The following is a 14,497-nucleotide window of genomic DNA, read 5'->3' as shown; positions in this document are numbered from 1 at the left end:
TGGAGGGAGGAGAGGGTTTAAGAGAGTTTGGGAGAACCTGGGATAGGCTTGGGGCCCCCTGAGGAGAAAGAGGAGGTGGCAGGAGAGATGGAGCAAGGATCAAGGTCCCGCTGGGCTCAGACACACTGCAGGACACCACATCCTCCACGGCCCACAGGATGGAAACAGCAGGAGGACTTCCCCGAGACTCCCCCCCTTCCCCACCTGTATGGGAGGGTAATTTCTGAAAGCTGGACCACTCTTCTTCTCCTTTCTTAATCAGAAACCTCTTAATGAAGGCTCACACACCATTTCAGATGTGGTTCAAATACATTCCAGGGTTTGTTGTTTTGTTTTGTTTTTTAAGTACAGATGCCATATTGTCTAATCACCACTTTCAACCTGCATTAATTGCTTTAATGGGTTCTGGAAAAACAGCTACCTTCTCTCCCTTCTCATCAAGGCTCCCGGGGAGCCCAGCAGGGAAGGATGCTGGGGAACAAGGCCGGAGATGCAGCTGATCTGGGAACCACACTCTCACACACTGGCCTCTGAGACATGCACCTGCCCCACATTTTTAAGGGAGGTCGGGACATGCAATTCCATCCAATCCCTGGGCTTTATTACTGCTGTAAAACGAAAGAAAATGCAGATGCCAAAACCCAAACAGGAGCAGTTACATTTTTAAGGAAACTCTATGTGGGAATATTGACCACATTTAGTAAATGACTCTGCAATTCAAGCAGCTACCATGCATCAAGAGGGCCCTGAGCCCCAGTCTTTTCTTCCAAAGGCACCTTTTTTTCTTTTTTTTAGACTAAGCAGGCATAACAGAAGACTTTCAAAGCCAAGAGGATGCAGTCGATAACATTTTTCATTACAATACTGCAGTAAAACCTCCGTGGCCATATTTCTCAAACTTGTGATGTGCGACAGCAACAATAAACTGTTTGTGAGGGCTAGGGGCCAAGTTCAAGGGTGAGGGGGTTCTGCGTCACAGAGAGGCCAAGGGAGCCGCTCAAGGTCACGGCCAAGTAACAGTCAGATGAACCCAGGTCCATGTCCAAAAGCCATCTCTAGCCTCTCTTCCCGGGATTGTCCAACCTATCAGCTGACCTTGCACCTCTGGAGTCCTGCCCCAAAACAACTCAGGATGGGGACAGGGTGGGTCTACCTCTCTGGTCAAGTCTTTCTATGGATAAATGTTGGGGATGGGGGCAGATCCCAAAGGAAGGTGGTGCTTCCTAAACCTCAGTATGATGAAGACTTGCCTAGGGAGCTTGTTAATTCTTGGGCAAGCTACATTTCTGAATCACTACTTCTAGAGTATTTAGAAATACCCTTTTAGATGTCACTTTGCCATGTTCTTCCCTGTAACTTGCAGCTTTAGAATCTGGTGAAGAAGACATCTTGGGACTTGTTTATGGGGGGCTGAAATATTTGCTTTGCATTCAAAGTTGAGAGGATGCTGATATTACGAAAATTCAGGTAGAGAGGAAAAATAACTATGAAACTGGCTGCCAGCTGAAGCAAAACCACAACCAATTTAGCAGAAGGAACACAAATTCTCAAAGGGGAAGAAGGTAAAGGGGTTGGGACCGGAAAAGGTGAAAAAAATAAATTCACTTGTGCATTCTCGATAGAGAATAAAGCGGCTTTTAAACATATGTGTGATTAGCAGGAACCTGGCCTCTACCTGAAATGCTGGGGCTTCTTAAAACCTGAACAGTGCTGGGTTTTTTGTTTTTTTGTTTTTTTTAACAAAAAGCCAGAAGATATATCTCACCCAAAATTGGTTCATTGATTGCTTCAGAATGCACAAATGATTCTATTTTGGAATCACAGACACAGGCTGCAGAAATAACCCACTTCTGGGGATGCGGTTTTAAAATTAAGAGCAAAGCAACAAATGAACTAACCAAAGAGGTCTCGTAGGGTGGTCTGGGCTGCAGAGGGTGGGAAAAGCTCCTGCCCACCCAGGCACAGACCACTTTTTTTTTTTAAAGGTCTTTTACTGAAGTAGTAGTATAGGGTTTCCTATTTACCAAATGTCTTTGTACCTATTAAGTCATACGATTCCATACCCATCCTGGAAAGGCAAGCAGGATATGGCCACGCCCATTTCACAGCTCCAAAGACTGAGGCATCCAGAGATGTCATGTGATCTGCTCACAGCCACACCGTCAGCTTCTTGGTAAAGCATACATTAGAGCCTAGGGCATTCCTCGACGTTTTTCTCCAAGCACCCACTGCCTTGCAACACACAGATTTTCTTCGGGTATCCCAGTCAGGAACCAAGGAATCCTGAACTCACCAGCATTGCATTGGATGCGAGATCATTCTCTTCATTCAGCAAATATTCATTTACTAAAGTACCTACTGTGTTCCAGGCACTGGGGTAGGTGAGGGAGCGACAGAGACCAAATCTTGGTTTTTGTGGAGCTTATTTGTAGTGGGGCAGGCACATGGCAAACACAGTGAAATGTCCCTCTCATAGTGACCAGTGTGCTGAAGGAAATTCCAGCAGGGTGAGGGGATGGCGTGGGGGCCTGCTTTGGAGAGAGGGTGGCAGGGATGTGGAGGCACGTGGATGTTACAGTGCTTAAAACCGTTGGTGACCCGTGGCCCTGGGTGGGTCCATGTTCCCCCAGCCCCATGGCTCCCCAAGGGCAGGGGCCATTGACCATCCATCTCTGAATTCCAAGGACCAGCCACAGGCCTGGGGGCGCTAAGTGCTGCTCAGAGCTTGCATGGATAAAGGGCTCCCACGGGGACAGGTGGGGCTCAGACAGGCCACCTGCCCTTGATGCATGGGCATCAGAATCCCCACTTAATAAAATGAAGTCTGTGGATGCTTCCTCAAAGGCTCCCGAATGTCAGGCACAAAGTATGAGGGCTGCTTGCCTTCCAGCAGGGGGCCTGACCGTGTCTTCCAGGAGGCTGGCTGCATAACGACTAGGGCTTGGCTTCCAGGCAGGAAGGTAGGGCAGAAGGGCCACTTCGTTTCTAATCCCCATGGTGACCCTGGACTGGTCAATTTCTTCTCCTGGAGCCTGACCTGCCTGGCCTCCCTGCCTCCCCTGGGAAGGAGAAAGCACCTGGCACAGAGGAGGTGCTCACTCGCTGACACCAGCCTCCCCTTTTCCCGGTAGCGTTCCAGTAAAGCAAAGTTCAAACACAAGGGCACCGGCCCCATGGTGCTGCCTCCTGCAGTGGACTCCAGGAGTGCACAGGAAACAAATGGTCTGATTCCTGTTCTTGGCACCCTTTGCCACCTGCCATGCTGTAAAAGTCAAATGAAATGTTTGCAGCACAGGAATCTTTAAAAAGCAGCCCCCCACCCTGGGGCACAACTAGAAGCCTGTGTGAGCTCCCTGTTAACATCAGATTCTTGCTTGGGGGTTTAAAAAAAAAAAAGGAAGAAAAAGAATAGGTTTTGAAAGATTTGTATTTCAACCTCCAACCACCTCCAGCCCTTAAATGTCATTCCTTCTAATCAAATTCTCTGGTCCTTGCTGGGCACTACTTTGGGGTCCCTGAGCAGCGGAGACCAAACGCTGCTCTTCCAGGTCATAAAAGAACCTTGCTGGAAAGCCAGTTGGAGCCTAATCCCCCACGGATGCCTGCTTCAGTGCAAAGACTTCTGCAGGGCAGAGGGGGAGGGGGGTGGGGGGTGGATTATGACTCGGAGGAGATGCACATGTGCTAGGCGCATGAGCAGACAGGCGTGTGAGGGGCGGCGAGCACTTGACAGGTGCGTACAGGCTGTGTGCTGTGTGGCAGAGGTGGAAAGCAACAACACACACAAAATCCAATTAGTCGGGGGTTAAAGGATCATACTTATCTTTGCAGCCCCATCCAGATGATGAATCTACGGCAGGTAATAAACAACGCCAGATTTGTGGCAAGAGGAAGGTGACAGAAAACCAAGCTAGCGCCTGGGTAATTCTCTATCTCTTTCGTGTCCAGCTGAAAGCCAAGAGGTAGGAATCTTCTAATAATAATATCAATCCCCTCCCCCCAAAATAAGGGCATTCTCTTCCAGCCTACCAAATGCTTCCTTCATTTGCAGAGGAAATAACCAGTTGCAAGAAGATTTTTGTCCTACCCCGGGCACTGTAATTGTCTAAAACCTTGAGTATCAGCTTGGGCCACATAAATAAATAAGACTAAATTAAAGAAATGGACCCTCCCAATGCACTGCATCAGACTCTGGATCCAGCAAGCAAACATCGATTCAATAGAGTTTACTGGGCGCCTGAGTGGCTCAGTTGGTTAAGCGACTGCCCTGGGCTCAGGTCATGATCCTGGAGTCCCGGGATCGAGTCCCACATCGAACTCCCTGCTCAGCAGGGAGTCTGCTTCTCCCTCGGACCCTCCCCCCCCATGCTCTCTCTCTATCTCATTCTCTCTCTCGAGTAAATAAATAAAACCTTTTAAAAATTAAAAAAAAAAGAGTTTATTAATAGTGAGCTTTCAACATGTCGTTGCTGGCAAGACCCACAGGACCCAAGAAAGAGGACGGGGCCAGAAGAAAGTGTGTGCGTCTCCACGAACACGTTACCCACGGTTTCCAAAATGGAAAACGGTAATCACACCAGTGGGAGAAGCTGCACTTCAGATACAAAGGTGGAAGTGGTAATAATTTATAATGGCTTCAGCTAACCATGTACAATAGGAAAATGACAAATGTGTCGTTTAGAATGTGCTGGACTAAACACAATGACTTATGTTAATACGGACAGATTCTTTGCGGGTTATTACGAGAGAAAGGGAGGGTGTGATGACTCTAATTAAATGAAAGGGCCCCGGCCGCTGTTTGTAACTTCTGGAACGTTTCAAATTCTAATATGCCCCTTGGAGATAGCCCGGGGGAGGGGGAATGCTGAGATGGTAATGAAGCCATTTCATTTTTATTGAGATGAAACACAAACATCCACACACACATCCAGGCAGCACGCGGCTTCCCCGCATCCTGCTACCCGCAGAATTAGGGACTCGGAGGACAAGCCAGTAAGTGAATGTTTTTCGAGAGCTCCCAGGGCAGTGCTGTGCACGCCACAATCCTATGGTCATCTTCTCATTTACTCTGGAACAACACCGGGGTTGGTGTTCTTGGGTCGAGGGAGAGCAGTCAAGTTCTCATCAGTACAGTGTGTAACCCGACAATTTCCTGAATTAGTAGGAGGCTACACAACAGTGCCAAGATTCTCGTCTCCCAATCCTTAGCCAACTTTCTTAACTCTGCCTTAAATGAAATCAATTCCAAAAGAACAAGAAAACACCGGATTAGACATTGTAAACGCCTTCTGTGTAGCACATACTGAGCAAATCGCAGATTGTCTGAGCCCGGAAGGGACCCTGGGCAGCCACTGGCCCATCCACCCTAGGACACAGAGAGGGTCACTGACTGGCCCATGGTCACACAGCAAGCATGTGGCAGAGACCAGGGCAGCATCCCTGGTCTGTGGGCTCCTTGGCTAATTTACCAACGCTTTTTGGCTGAAAACCTCTGAAAGGTCTACTTTTTTATTATTATTAGTTTGGCTCCTGTTCATTCAAGATAGATTTTTCAAAAATCAAACATTTCAACATAATTGCAAATAGTAAATGGCTTGCCTTATCTGGACCTGTCACTGATGATTTAGCAAATAGGCTTCAAGAGAGGAATGGGAGCCCCCTGGAGAGAGGAACAGAATCCTTGCTGAAACGCTGAGCAACAATGGATACTTGATTTGTGAGAGAGAGAGAAGTGGAAAAAACTTTGTATGTTCAATCTCCTCTGTTCCCTGGGAGGAGATGACCCTCTCTGATTCATGAACTCTTAAGTAACTTGATTCCTAAAATTTAATTTTCTTTTTCTTATACACACACAGAACACACACACACAATATCTCTCCTTCAGGATGCTCAGAGGATCTTTTCCCCCTCTTTCTACCTGCAGGAGAAAAATAAAGGTTTTAAGATTGAAAACACATCTCAAGAGCCAAAACACAGAAATAACCTAAGTGTATATTGACAGATGAACAGAAAAAAATAAACATACACACACACACACACACACACACACAGAGGAATATTATTCGGCCACAAAAAAAAGAAGGCAATTCTGCCCTTTGTGACAACATGGATCAACCTGGAGGACATTATACTAAGTGAAATAAGCCAGACCCATAAAAACAAATGTTGGATGATCTCACTTATATGTGGAATCTAAAATAGTCTAATTCACAGAAGCAAAGAGCTGAACAGTGGTTGCCAGAGGCTGGAGGGGTGGGGGGGAAGGAAACAGGAAAATATTGGTCAAAGGGTACAGACTTTCAGTGATAAAATGAGTAATTGATAATTCTATATTGTATGCTTGAAATTTGCTAAAAGAGTACATCCTAAATGTTCTTACCACAAAAATAAAATAACTCTGTGAGGTGATGGATGATTAGCTTGATTGTGGTAACCCTCTTACCATGTATGGGGATCACAAATCATCACATTGTACACCTTAATTATATGCAATTTTCATTTGCCAGTTCTACTTCCAGAAAGCTGGGGGAGGAAATAACAAACAAACGAATAAATGAACAAATAAAATAACATTGAAGGAGAAAGAAAACAGGTCTTGTACTAAATGCAGTGTGGTATATGGTACAGAAAAAGCAGAAAAACTGGTGATATTTGACTAAAGCCTGAAGTTCAGTTAAAAGGAATGTACCTACACCATAAAAATCCCTGACACGATGCCCTCTGGCACTGAAGCTCATAAAGAGGGGCTGAAAGTGGAGAAAACCCTGGTTTAGGGCAGTTTGTAACTAGTGGAGAAGCTGGGGCCTCTTTTGGCTCTCGGTTCAGGGACTTAATGCCCTTAATTTTGTGAAGATGTGTCAATAGCCCCCAGGGGTTCTTCTAAAGTGTCCTGAAACCGCCTGCCCATCCTGCAACCACAGAGCAAGGTTCCGCCTCCTCCGTTTTAAATTGCACCCACTCGGAAAGTCTGGTCCCCTTTCCCCCTGGAGTTAAGGTGACACAAAGCTGTATTCATTTTGCCTGTTGCTTCTGAAGCTTCCAAAGGGGTGTGTTCCGGGCAGGTTGTGTCTGGCGTTGGCGGGAAGAGGGGCACCCCGAGGCAGGAGCTCATTTAGCCTTAGCTGACCCCTCCATAGGGAAAGTGACAGCCAGGGACCCGGGGGGCTGCTCAGCTCACAGGGCCCCAAACACACATCCGAAGGCAGTTCTGCTCCTTTGGGTGCTCAAAAACCACACCACGGAGAGTTCAGGTTTTACTAGACGAGCTAAGGCCCGCCCCAAGTCACAGAGTAACGGGACTGAGGTGGAAGTCAGGAGGGGTTCAGACACGACATGGAGAGCGACTCCCATGAAATACAGGAGGGCCGAGCTGAAGCTCAGAGCCAGGCAGCTCCAGCCTCTGCACATGCCTGACACTGGGATGCAGACCGACAGGAGGGCCTGTGCTTTTAATGTCCAGGTTACCGGAGGCCTTTCCAAAGTCTGTCACCTTGTGATGACAGAGTTACACAAGTCTTTTAAGATTGCCACTAAAATTGAATCCACAATTATAATTGACCATTTGGATCAAGTCTCTTTTGAGTATAAATTTATCATCTGGGAACTCCAGACCTTTTAGGGCCAAAGGCTAATGGGCTATTTCTTTATAAACATATGGAATGTCAGAGAAGGGGTAAAGACGGATGTGGGAGGAGGAGACAGAGAGGAGGGCAGGTGCATGGAAATCCAGAAGAACCGTCGTCTGCTACTCCTCCCCCACTCCGAACAATATAAACCATCGGGCTTTTCCTAGAAACAGCAGAGAAGTGTCTGAAATCCTCAAGGGGCAGGGGGCAGAAGAGTTGGCAACCAGACAAGGAAAGCGAGAGTCAGGGAGGAGATGGTTGTGCCCTAAGTGAACAGTCAGGAAATGGGCTCAATACACACCTGACCATGGGTCACTGAAGAGGACACAGGAAGCAGCCCAGCAGGCCCTTAACCGGTGTCCCAATCACCTGCGCTGGGGAGGACCCAAGGCAGGGACAAAAGGTGTGGTGGTGAGAAGCTGGGTCACAGGGCACCCTAAACCCCTAGGAAGCATTCCCCACGCCCCCACAAACTGAGTAGGTCACTGTTTTTTCCTCAAACTTCTCCACTTCCTGTTCAAAGGTGGGCAAAGGTGGTGTGTGTGTGTGTGTGTGTGTGTGTGTGTGTGTGTGTGTGTGTAAACACCTTCAAGGGATTCTCGAATCCACATGCATACCAAACACTATCCATCTCAAACTCCAACTAGTTTTCAACAGCCCTAGGTGTGAGATTAGCAACCACGAAACTGCTTTAAACAGCTTGATTAAATCCCTGGGAGACTGTTGTCATGAGGTTATTTTTCTCAATTAACAGAGGCAAAAAGTGCAGCCACTCTCAAAGGGGTGGAGGATTTATTTCTGACGTTCAGGCAGGGGCCTCCTTTCCAACAAGGTTAGGGACACTTAGCAGGTCCAGTTGCCTCATTTTCCTAGTGGAGATCCAGAGGTTTGGAGAGGAAGAGTGTCTGGTCCCAGGATACACAGCCTGGTACACAAACAGCAGAGTCAGGTTAGAGCTTTGTGGATCACCAGAATAGCCTCTGTGGCCCACGATGGTGCTAACAAAACTTTCTTTCAGGGGCGAAACCCGACTGAACAATGAGAATAGCAACAGCAGAAGCGAGACCACCCACTGATTACTAACCATATGCCAAGAGGGGACCTTTCCTTTTCTTTTTTTAATGCTCATAAGAATCCCTATGCCTTTTCACACTTTGTAATCATACATTGCCGGTGTATTTGATGTCTGTCTCCCACACGCTGCTAGCCTTTATGCAGGGTCCAAGTCTGTTCTGCCCACCACCTTATCCGCAGTGCCTGGTATTTATTTGCTGAAAACAAAACTAGATGTTCCTGTTTTAAAGAAACATTTTTAAAGAAAAATGGAGCCCAGAAAGATTAGGTAAATTTGCCTTAAGGACACACACCGGCAGAGTTCCTGTCACTCTGTCCTGTCCCCAAACCACAGCCTTACCTTGACAGCCTCAGCGTGGGTCACCCGGGCCAGGGATTTGTCGTTGACACGCAGAATCTGGTCCCCGACTCGCAGCCCTTCCTTCTCGGCCAAAGAGCCTGGCTCCACCAGCGACACATAGATGCCCACGCCATGCTCCGAGCCCCCGCGGATGCTGAAGCCCAAGCCCTCGTGGGCCTTGGCGCGACGTAGGCTCACCAGGCGCACCTCCCCGGGCCCCGCGCCGTCGGGGCCGCCCCAGGAGGGCTGCCGGTAGGGGGTGGTGGCGGGCAGGTAGAGGCCCTCGGCCGTGTACTGGTCGAAGAGCAACTGGTCGGAGCGCGGGATGACCAGGCGCAGCATGGGCAGCAGGCGCCGCTTGACCGGGCTGTCCAGCAGCACGCGCAGGGTGCGCACCAGGTCGAAGACGTTGCGGCGCGCGTGGTAGGCGTTCAGACAGTGAGTGAACTGCTCCCGCTCCGCCTCGCTCAGCAGCGCCGTCAGCGCCTGGTGCAGCTGGCGCACGTTGGCAGACAGCAGCCGCAGCCCCGCGCCCCCGCCGCCGCCCGCCCCGGCCGCCGAGCCCAGCGAGCCGGTGGAGGACGAGCTCACCGACAGGCCGTCCAGCTGCGCGTTCATCTCCCCGCCGAGGCCCGGGGCGCGCGGAGGGGCAGCTGCTGAGCTCGCCGACACTGGCGCGACAGCCGGAGTCCGGGGTGGGGGGGCGGCGCGCGGAGACCGCGGCCCGAGTCTGGCCTCAGGGAGAGCGGGTGGGCGTGGAGAGAGGGGCTGGATCCGGGGAGGCGCGGAGACCGCGGTCGGAGTCTGGGTTGGGGGGGGGGCGAGGAAACAGTGGCAGAATCCCGGGGGAGGGGGGTGGATCGTGGAGACCGCCGCCGGAGTCCCGGGCGCGGGAAGACGGAGAGGTCGCGATCCTGGAGTCCGAGGGGCGCAGAGACGGCGGCTGGAGTCGGGAGGACACGGAGACGGCGGCCGAAGTCCGGGCAAAGCGGAGACGGCGACAGGGTCCTGGGGGACAAGGAGTTGGCGGCTGGAGCCCGGAGGTCGCGGAGACTGCGGCTGGAGTCCGGAGGGGAGAGGGGGGGACGCGGAGAGAGCAGCTACATTCCGGAGGGCACAGAGACGGCGGGTTCCCGGAGTGGGGGACGCAGCAAAGCTGACCGACCCGTCACACCATGCCCGGGGCTCCCCCAGCCGGGCCGCCCGTTCCTCTCGGGCTGGGGGACCCCAAAGTCATAAGTTGGGGTCGGGGGCGCTCTAGTCCCAGAGCCCCCCGAACCGCAGCCGGTGGAGCCGCGCGGGCGTCCGCGAGGGGCTGCGGGGCATGTCCAGGGATGCAGCAGCCCGGGGCCCCTCGCGCTCCTGAGCCTCTCGGGCGCAGACGGAGCCGCGCCGCCGCGAGCAGGGACTTTGCGAACTGTTGAGCTACCCGGGGCCGATCTTCCAGCGAGTTCCGACGCCTTCGCCGTCGCCTGCCCAGACTCGGCCCCGCCCCCTGCCCCTCCCCCTCTCTCGCCCCCTCCCCCCACGGGCTCTTCAGGAAATGACGTCCCGCCTCGCGCCTGGCGGTTGCCTGGAGACGGGGTGAAACAGTCCAGCCCAGGGGAAGAAAGGGGTGAAAGTGGGGGTTGGGGTGGGAGGAGCTCCGGGGGCACTGCGAGCCCCGCCCCCCACTTCTCCAGCTGCGAGTTGAGTTAAGGTGGGCCCCAAACCTATGCTCTTTTGGGATCGAAGCCTAAGCCTCAGGACCGCTTTGGAGCAATTAGCCGGCTAGCTAATTCACAATTGTGAGGGAAAATAGCCAACTTTTTGCCTCTAAAATGCTAAACGCTCCAGACTCGGTTTTCTACTTTAAAACGTTGCGCTCCCCTCTTGCACGCCCTGACATACGAGTTCAAGTGTTTATGTGGACGATCGTTGGGCACGTACCGTGTCCAAGAGTATATACAAGCGTATACTGGTGCCTGCCTACTGGACCAGTGCCCGGTAGGCGGGAAAGCCTCTTTCAGCAATAAAAGTGTATACAACCCGCATACACACATACACAAATGGGTGAGTGTAAAACTGGTGAAATCTGAACAAGGTGGGTGGATTGTATATCAATGTTAATATATACTGGTTGTGATCTTGTCAACACAGGGGAAAACATGGGATGTCTCTGTATTATTTCTTACAACTTCATGTGAATCTACAATTATCTCAATAAAAATTTTAAAAATTTATAAAAGGGATTGGGAAGAAAAGCCTTCTGCGCCTTCCCATCCCAAGACGAAATGGGAAGATATACCAAGGTGTGACCTAGAGCCCTCCTCTCCCACCCCACTCCCCCAAATGTGATCTAAATTCAAAGGTGGCTTTCTAAGGATCCCAGTGGCGTGCGCGCATGCACACACACACACACACACACACACACACACCTTCCAATCAATTGACTCTCCTAAATTGTTCTCCTATAGAAAGCTTTATTTTCCCTAAAAACAGCATGGAATTGCCAATGAAAACTTCTGTCTGGGGGAGAGATTGAATATCACCTAACAGAGTAGTTTGAGCTAGCCCCAGAAAGATGGAGCATCCATTTATTTATTCACTTACTTATTTGGTCACTCTTTATTCAGTGTTTTCCAAGCACCTCTTCTGTATTGGGTCATGTACTGGGTGCTGGAGACAGTGGTTAAAAAATGAAATCGCGGGACACCTGGGTGGCTCAGTCATGTAAGCATCTGCTTTTGGCTCAGGTCATGATCCTGGGATCAAGTCCCATGTCGGGCTCTTTGCTTGGTGGGGAACCTGCTTTTCCCTCTGCCTGCCATTCCCCCGGCTTGTGCTCTCTCTCTCTCTGTCTCTCTGACAAGTAAATAAATAAAATTTTAAAAAACAATGAAATCGCTCGCCTCAAGGAAGTCACTGTTTCGTGGGGGAGAAAGACCACATGAATAAATAAAGTTAAAAACCAGTATGGTAAGTGTTGTGATGGCTGAGAGAGCCCAGGTTTAGAGGAGGGGAATATTTGAAGGACTTTATCAAAGAGGTGACACCTGAACAAGGTCTCCCTAAGGAGAGTGGGCTTTCTTTTCTGGACATTGGGTAATCACAGAAGGATTTTCAGCACCGTTAGGTTAGTGCATGCCCAAAGCTGAGGCTGGGAATCAAAGCTAAATTCCCCCTCACCCCCAGTCTTCAGGTGTCTTATTCACTTCCCTAAGACAGATCTAGGTTAAATTAATACCCAATGAATGGGTATTTGACAGAGTGTTTTAAATAACCTGTTAAGCTAACCTTTGGACATATCTCTCACGGCCCTAAGTTTAGCAGTTAATGATGTGTATCATTCTTCCCCTTTTAACTACCACTGAAGCCTTTGATGCAACAAGCCAAAGGTATTTAGATAAAAAAAAATCAATCTCCCCCCCAAATACATTAATGGCATATCTCAAAATGACACTAAGCAGGGCTTAATTATATGCAGTCCAGGTTTTCTGCAAATGTATTTCATGCTCGGCTTTCACTTAGTTTGTGGTTCTAATTATAATTACTGTGATTGGCTTGATAAATGCACCTAGGAGCTAAGATTCCCCATTCCCAACACTTTATCTCTGTGCAAGGATGCTTGCGAAAAGGTATTTTGCTTCAAGCAGTAGAAACTACATCACACACACGTCTTAGTATAGAAAGAAGCACTTTCTTCTGCAAACATCAGAGACCATCCGGGATGCCATGCTATTGTTTAATTTCACAGAGGCCGGTTTCAAGGTGGCGGGGCAGACAAGTACAAGAAGAGCATGGAAAAAGAACTCGTTGGGGCTTCTTCCATCCATCTTGCATAACTGCCTTAGTATCAGTTTGCACTGTGTACCCTCTGATGAGAGGCAGTGTGTAACTGTGCTCAAACCTCAAGAATCCTATTTCATGTCGGAAGATGTGTTTGTCCTTCAGAAATAAGCTCTTGGAAACCCAAGATGCCTGGGCTCCTGAGGGCTACACTGCCTCAGGGCTTCCAGACCTGGAAGGAAGCCCTGACTCTGGGAGCCAACCCAGCCTTGGTCGCATACTGCCCTCTTCAGAAGGAAAATATTATTCTCTCATGTATGCCGCAGCTTCCCTTGGCTGACTTCACCGAAGTCAATTTCGATAGTGCGTTATTGTGCCCCAACTCTGGTGAATCAATGCCCTTCTCCTATGGATGTTTCTGGAACCTTGAAGACACTGGAGCAGTTGAAACACAGAGGGAAGAGTGAATTGTATTCAAGTCCAAAGTGCTTTGTGTCGAACTGGACGTTTGGTTGTTTGTTTCTTACGTTTTTGTTTTAATGAAGAGATAGCATACTGAGTTGCACTCTGGACATCAGGAAATAAACCATTATTCTAGTCCAGAACATCCCTTTACTAGTGGAGTGCCCCATAACAAATGGCTTCCCTTCTCATTTGGAGAGTTTCTAAACCTTTCCTGTGTCCCCAAAGGGCCACGTCCTGTCCAGCAAAAAAGCACGCAGCAACTCGTAGAATAGCATGCAGGTGTCGGTTCTTTTTTCCTCTTTTTTTATGGCAATCTTAAAAAGCCTTTTTCTGTTGCATAGTCATTTGGAACTCCTCCTCTTTCTTCTCATCCACTGGAATGTATCTGTAGAAGATGGCAGAGATTAATTTAATTTAAGATGCCTTTCCTGAGGGACATATAGAAAAATACAGCTAATGTTTATTGAGTGCCAGACACTGTTTTGAACACTCAGTCCTCCCAACTAGTCTGTAAAGAGAGATACAACCACCACCACCACCATCGTCGTCATAACCATCATCATCCTGGTAAAACAGACAGAAAAATCAGGACATAGGGATGTAACTGTCCCCAAGATTGCAGAGGTAGTTAATGGAAGAGTTAGGATTTGAACCCAGGCAGTCTGGCTTCAGAGTTCTTACTCAGCCACTATGATGTGCAGCCTCCCAAATGCTTGGTTCAAAGATGCTAAAAGGTCCCAGATGGGAATGGTATGAAGACCACATTTCCGTGAAAGTTGGGCTGAAACGTCAGAGGTTAAACACAAGCCACATACTAATGGTTCCCAGTTGGTAAGCTGACATTTGCTGGAGGGGAGAACATGTGGGGGTGTGTTGGATAAGGAACACATCACTGAGAGAGATGGGAGTGGAGAGGATTGGGCTCCCAGCCTGGACACGGAGGCAGGGGCTCAAAGCAATCTGATGCAAGGTGTCGTAGGGAGTATCTCCCAGCTTTGGAATTATCACGTCCACTCCGGGATGTCCCCACAATGTCAAACCCCACAATGTCAGTCGGGATGGTATCAGCAGAGAAAAGGGAAATGTTCACCTCTATGACTGGTAGACAGTGCAGACAATATTGATGGAAGTGCAGGGACATAAGAGAGAGGCGAGAAAAAGAGAAAGAACAAAACATCAGGGAAAGAGGATACAGGTACGCGCCCCCCCCATCCAAAAGTAGAGT

The 14,497-nt window shown here is 49.4% G+C and overlaps 1 protein-coding gene across 1 annotated transcript in view; it reads right to left on the bottom strand.

Moving 5' to 3' along the window:
* WHRN (whirlin) overlaps positions 1-10,261 on the bottom strand; it is a 96,449-nt gene extending 86,188 nt beyond the window's left edge. The window contains 1 exon segment of the mRNA XM_027616764.2: positions 9,040-10,261. Within this exon segment, the coding sequence (XP_027472565.2) occupies positions 9,040-9,657 (618 nt within the window). The 5' untranslated portion in view covers positions 9,658-10,261.
* Positions 10,262-14,497: the final 4,236 nt, after the last annotated feature.

The sequence above is a fragment of the Zalophus californianus genome, chromosome 13, assembly GCF_009762305.2.
Source record: "Zalophus californianus isolate mZalCal1 chromosome 13, mZalCal1.pri.v2, whole genome shotgun sequence".
NCBI lineage: Eukaryota > Metazoa > Chordata > Mammalia > Carnivora > Otariidae > Zalophus > Zalophus californianus.
This window is presented reverse-complemented; position numbering and strand designations above follow the sequence as displayed.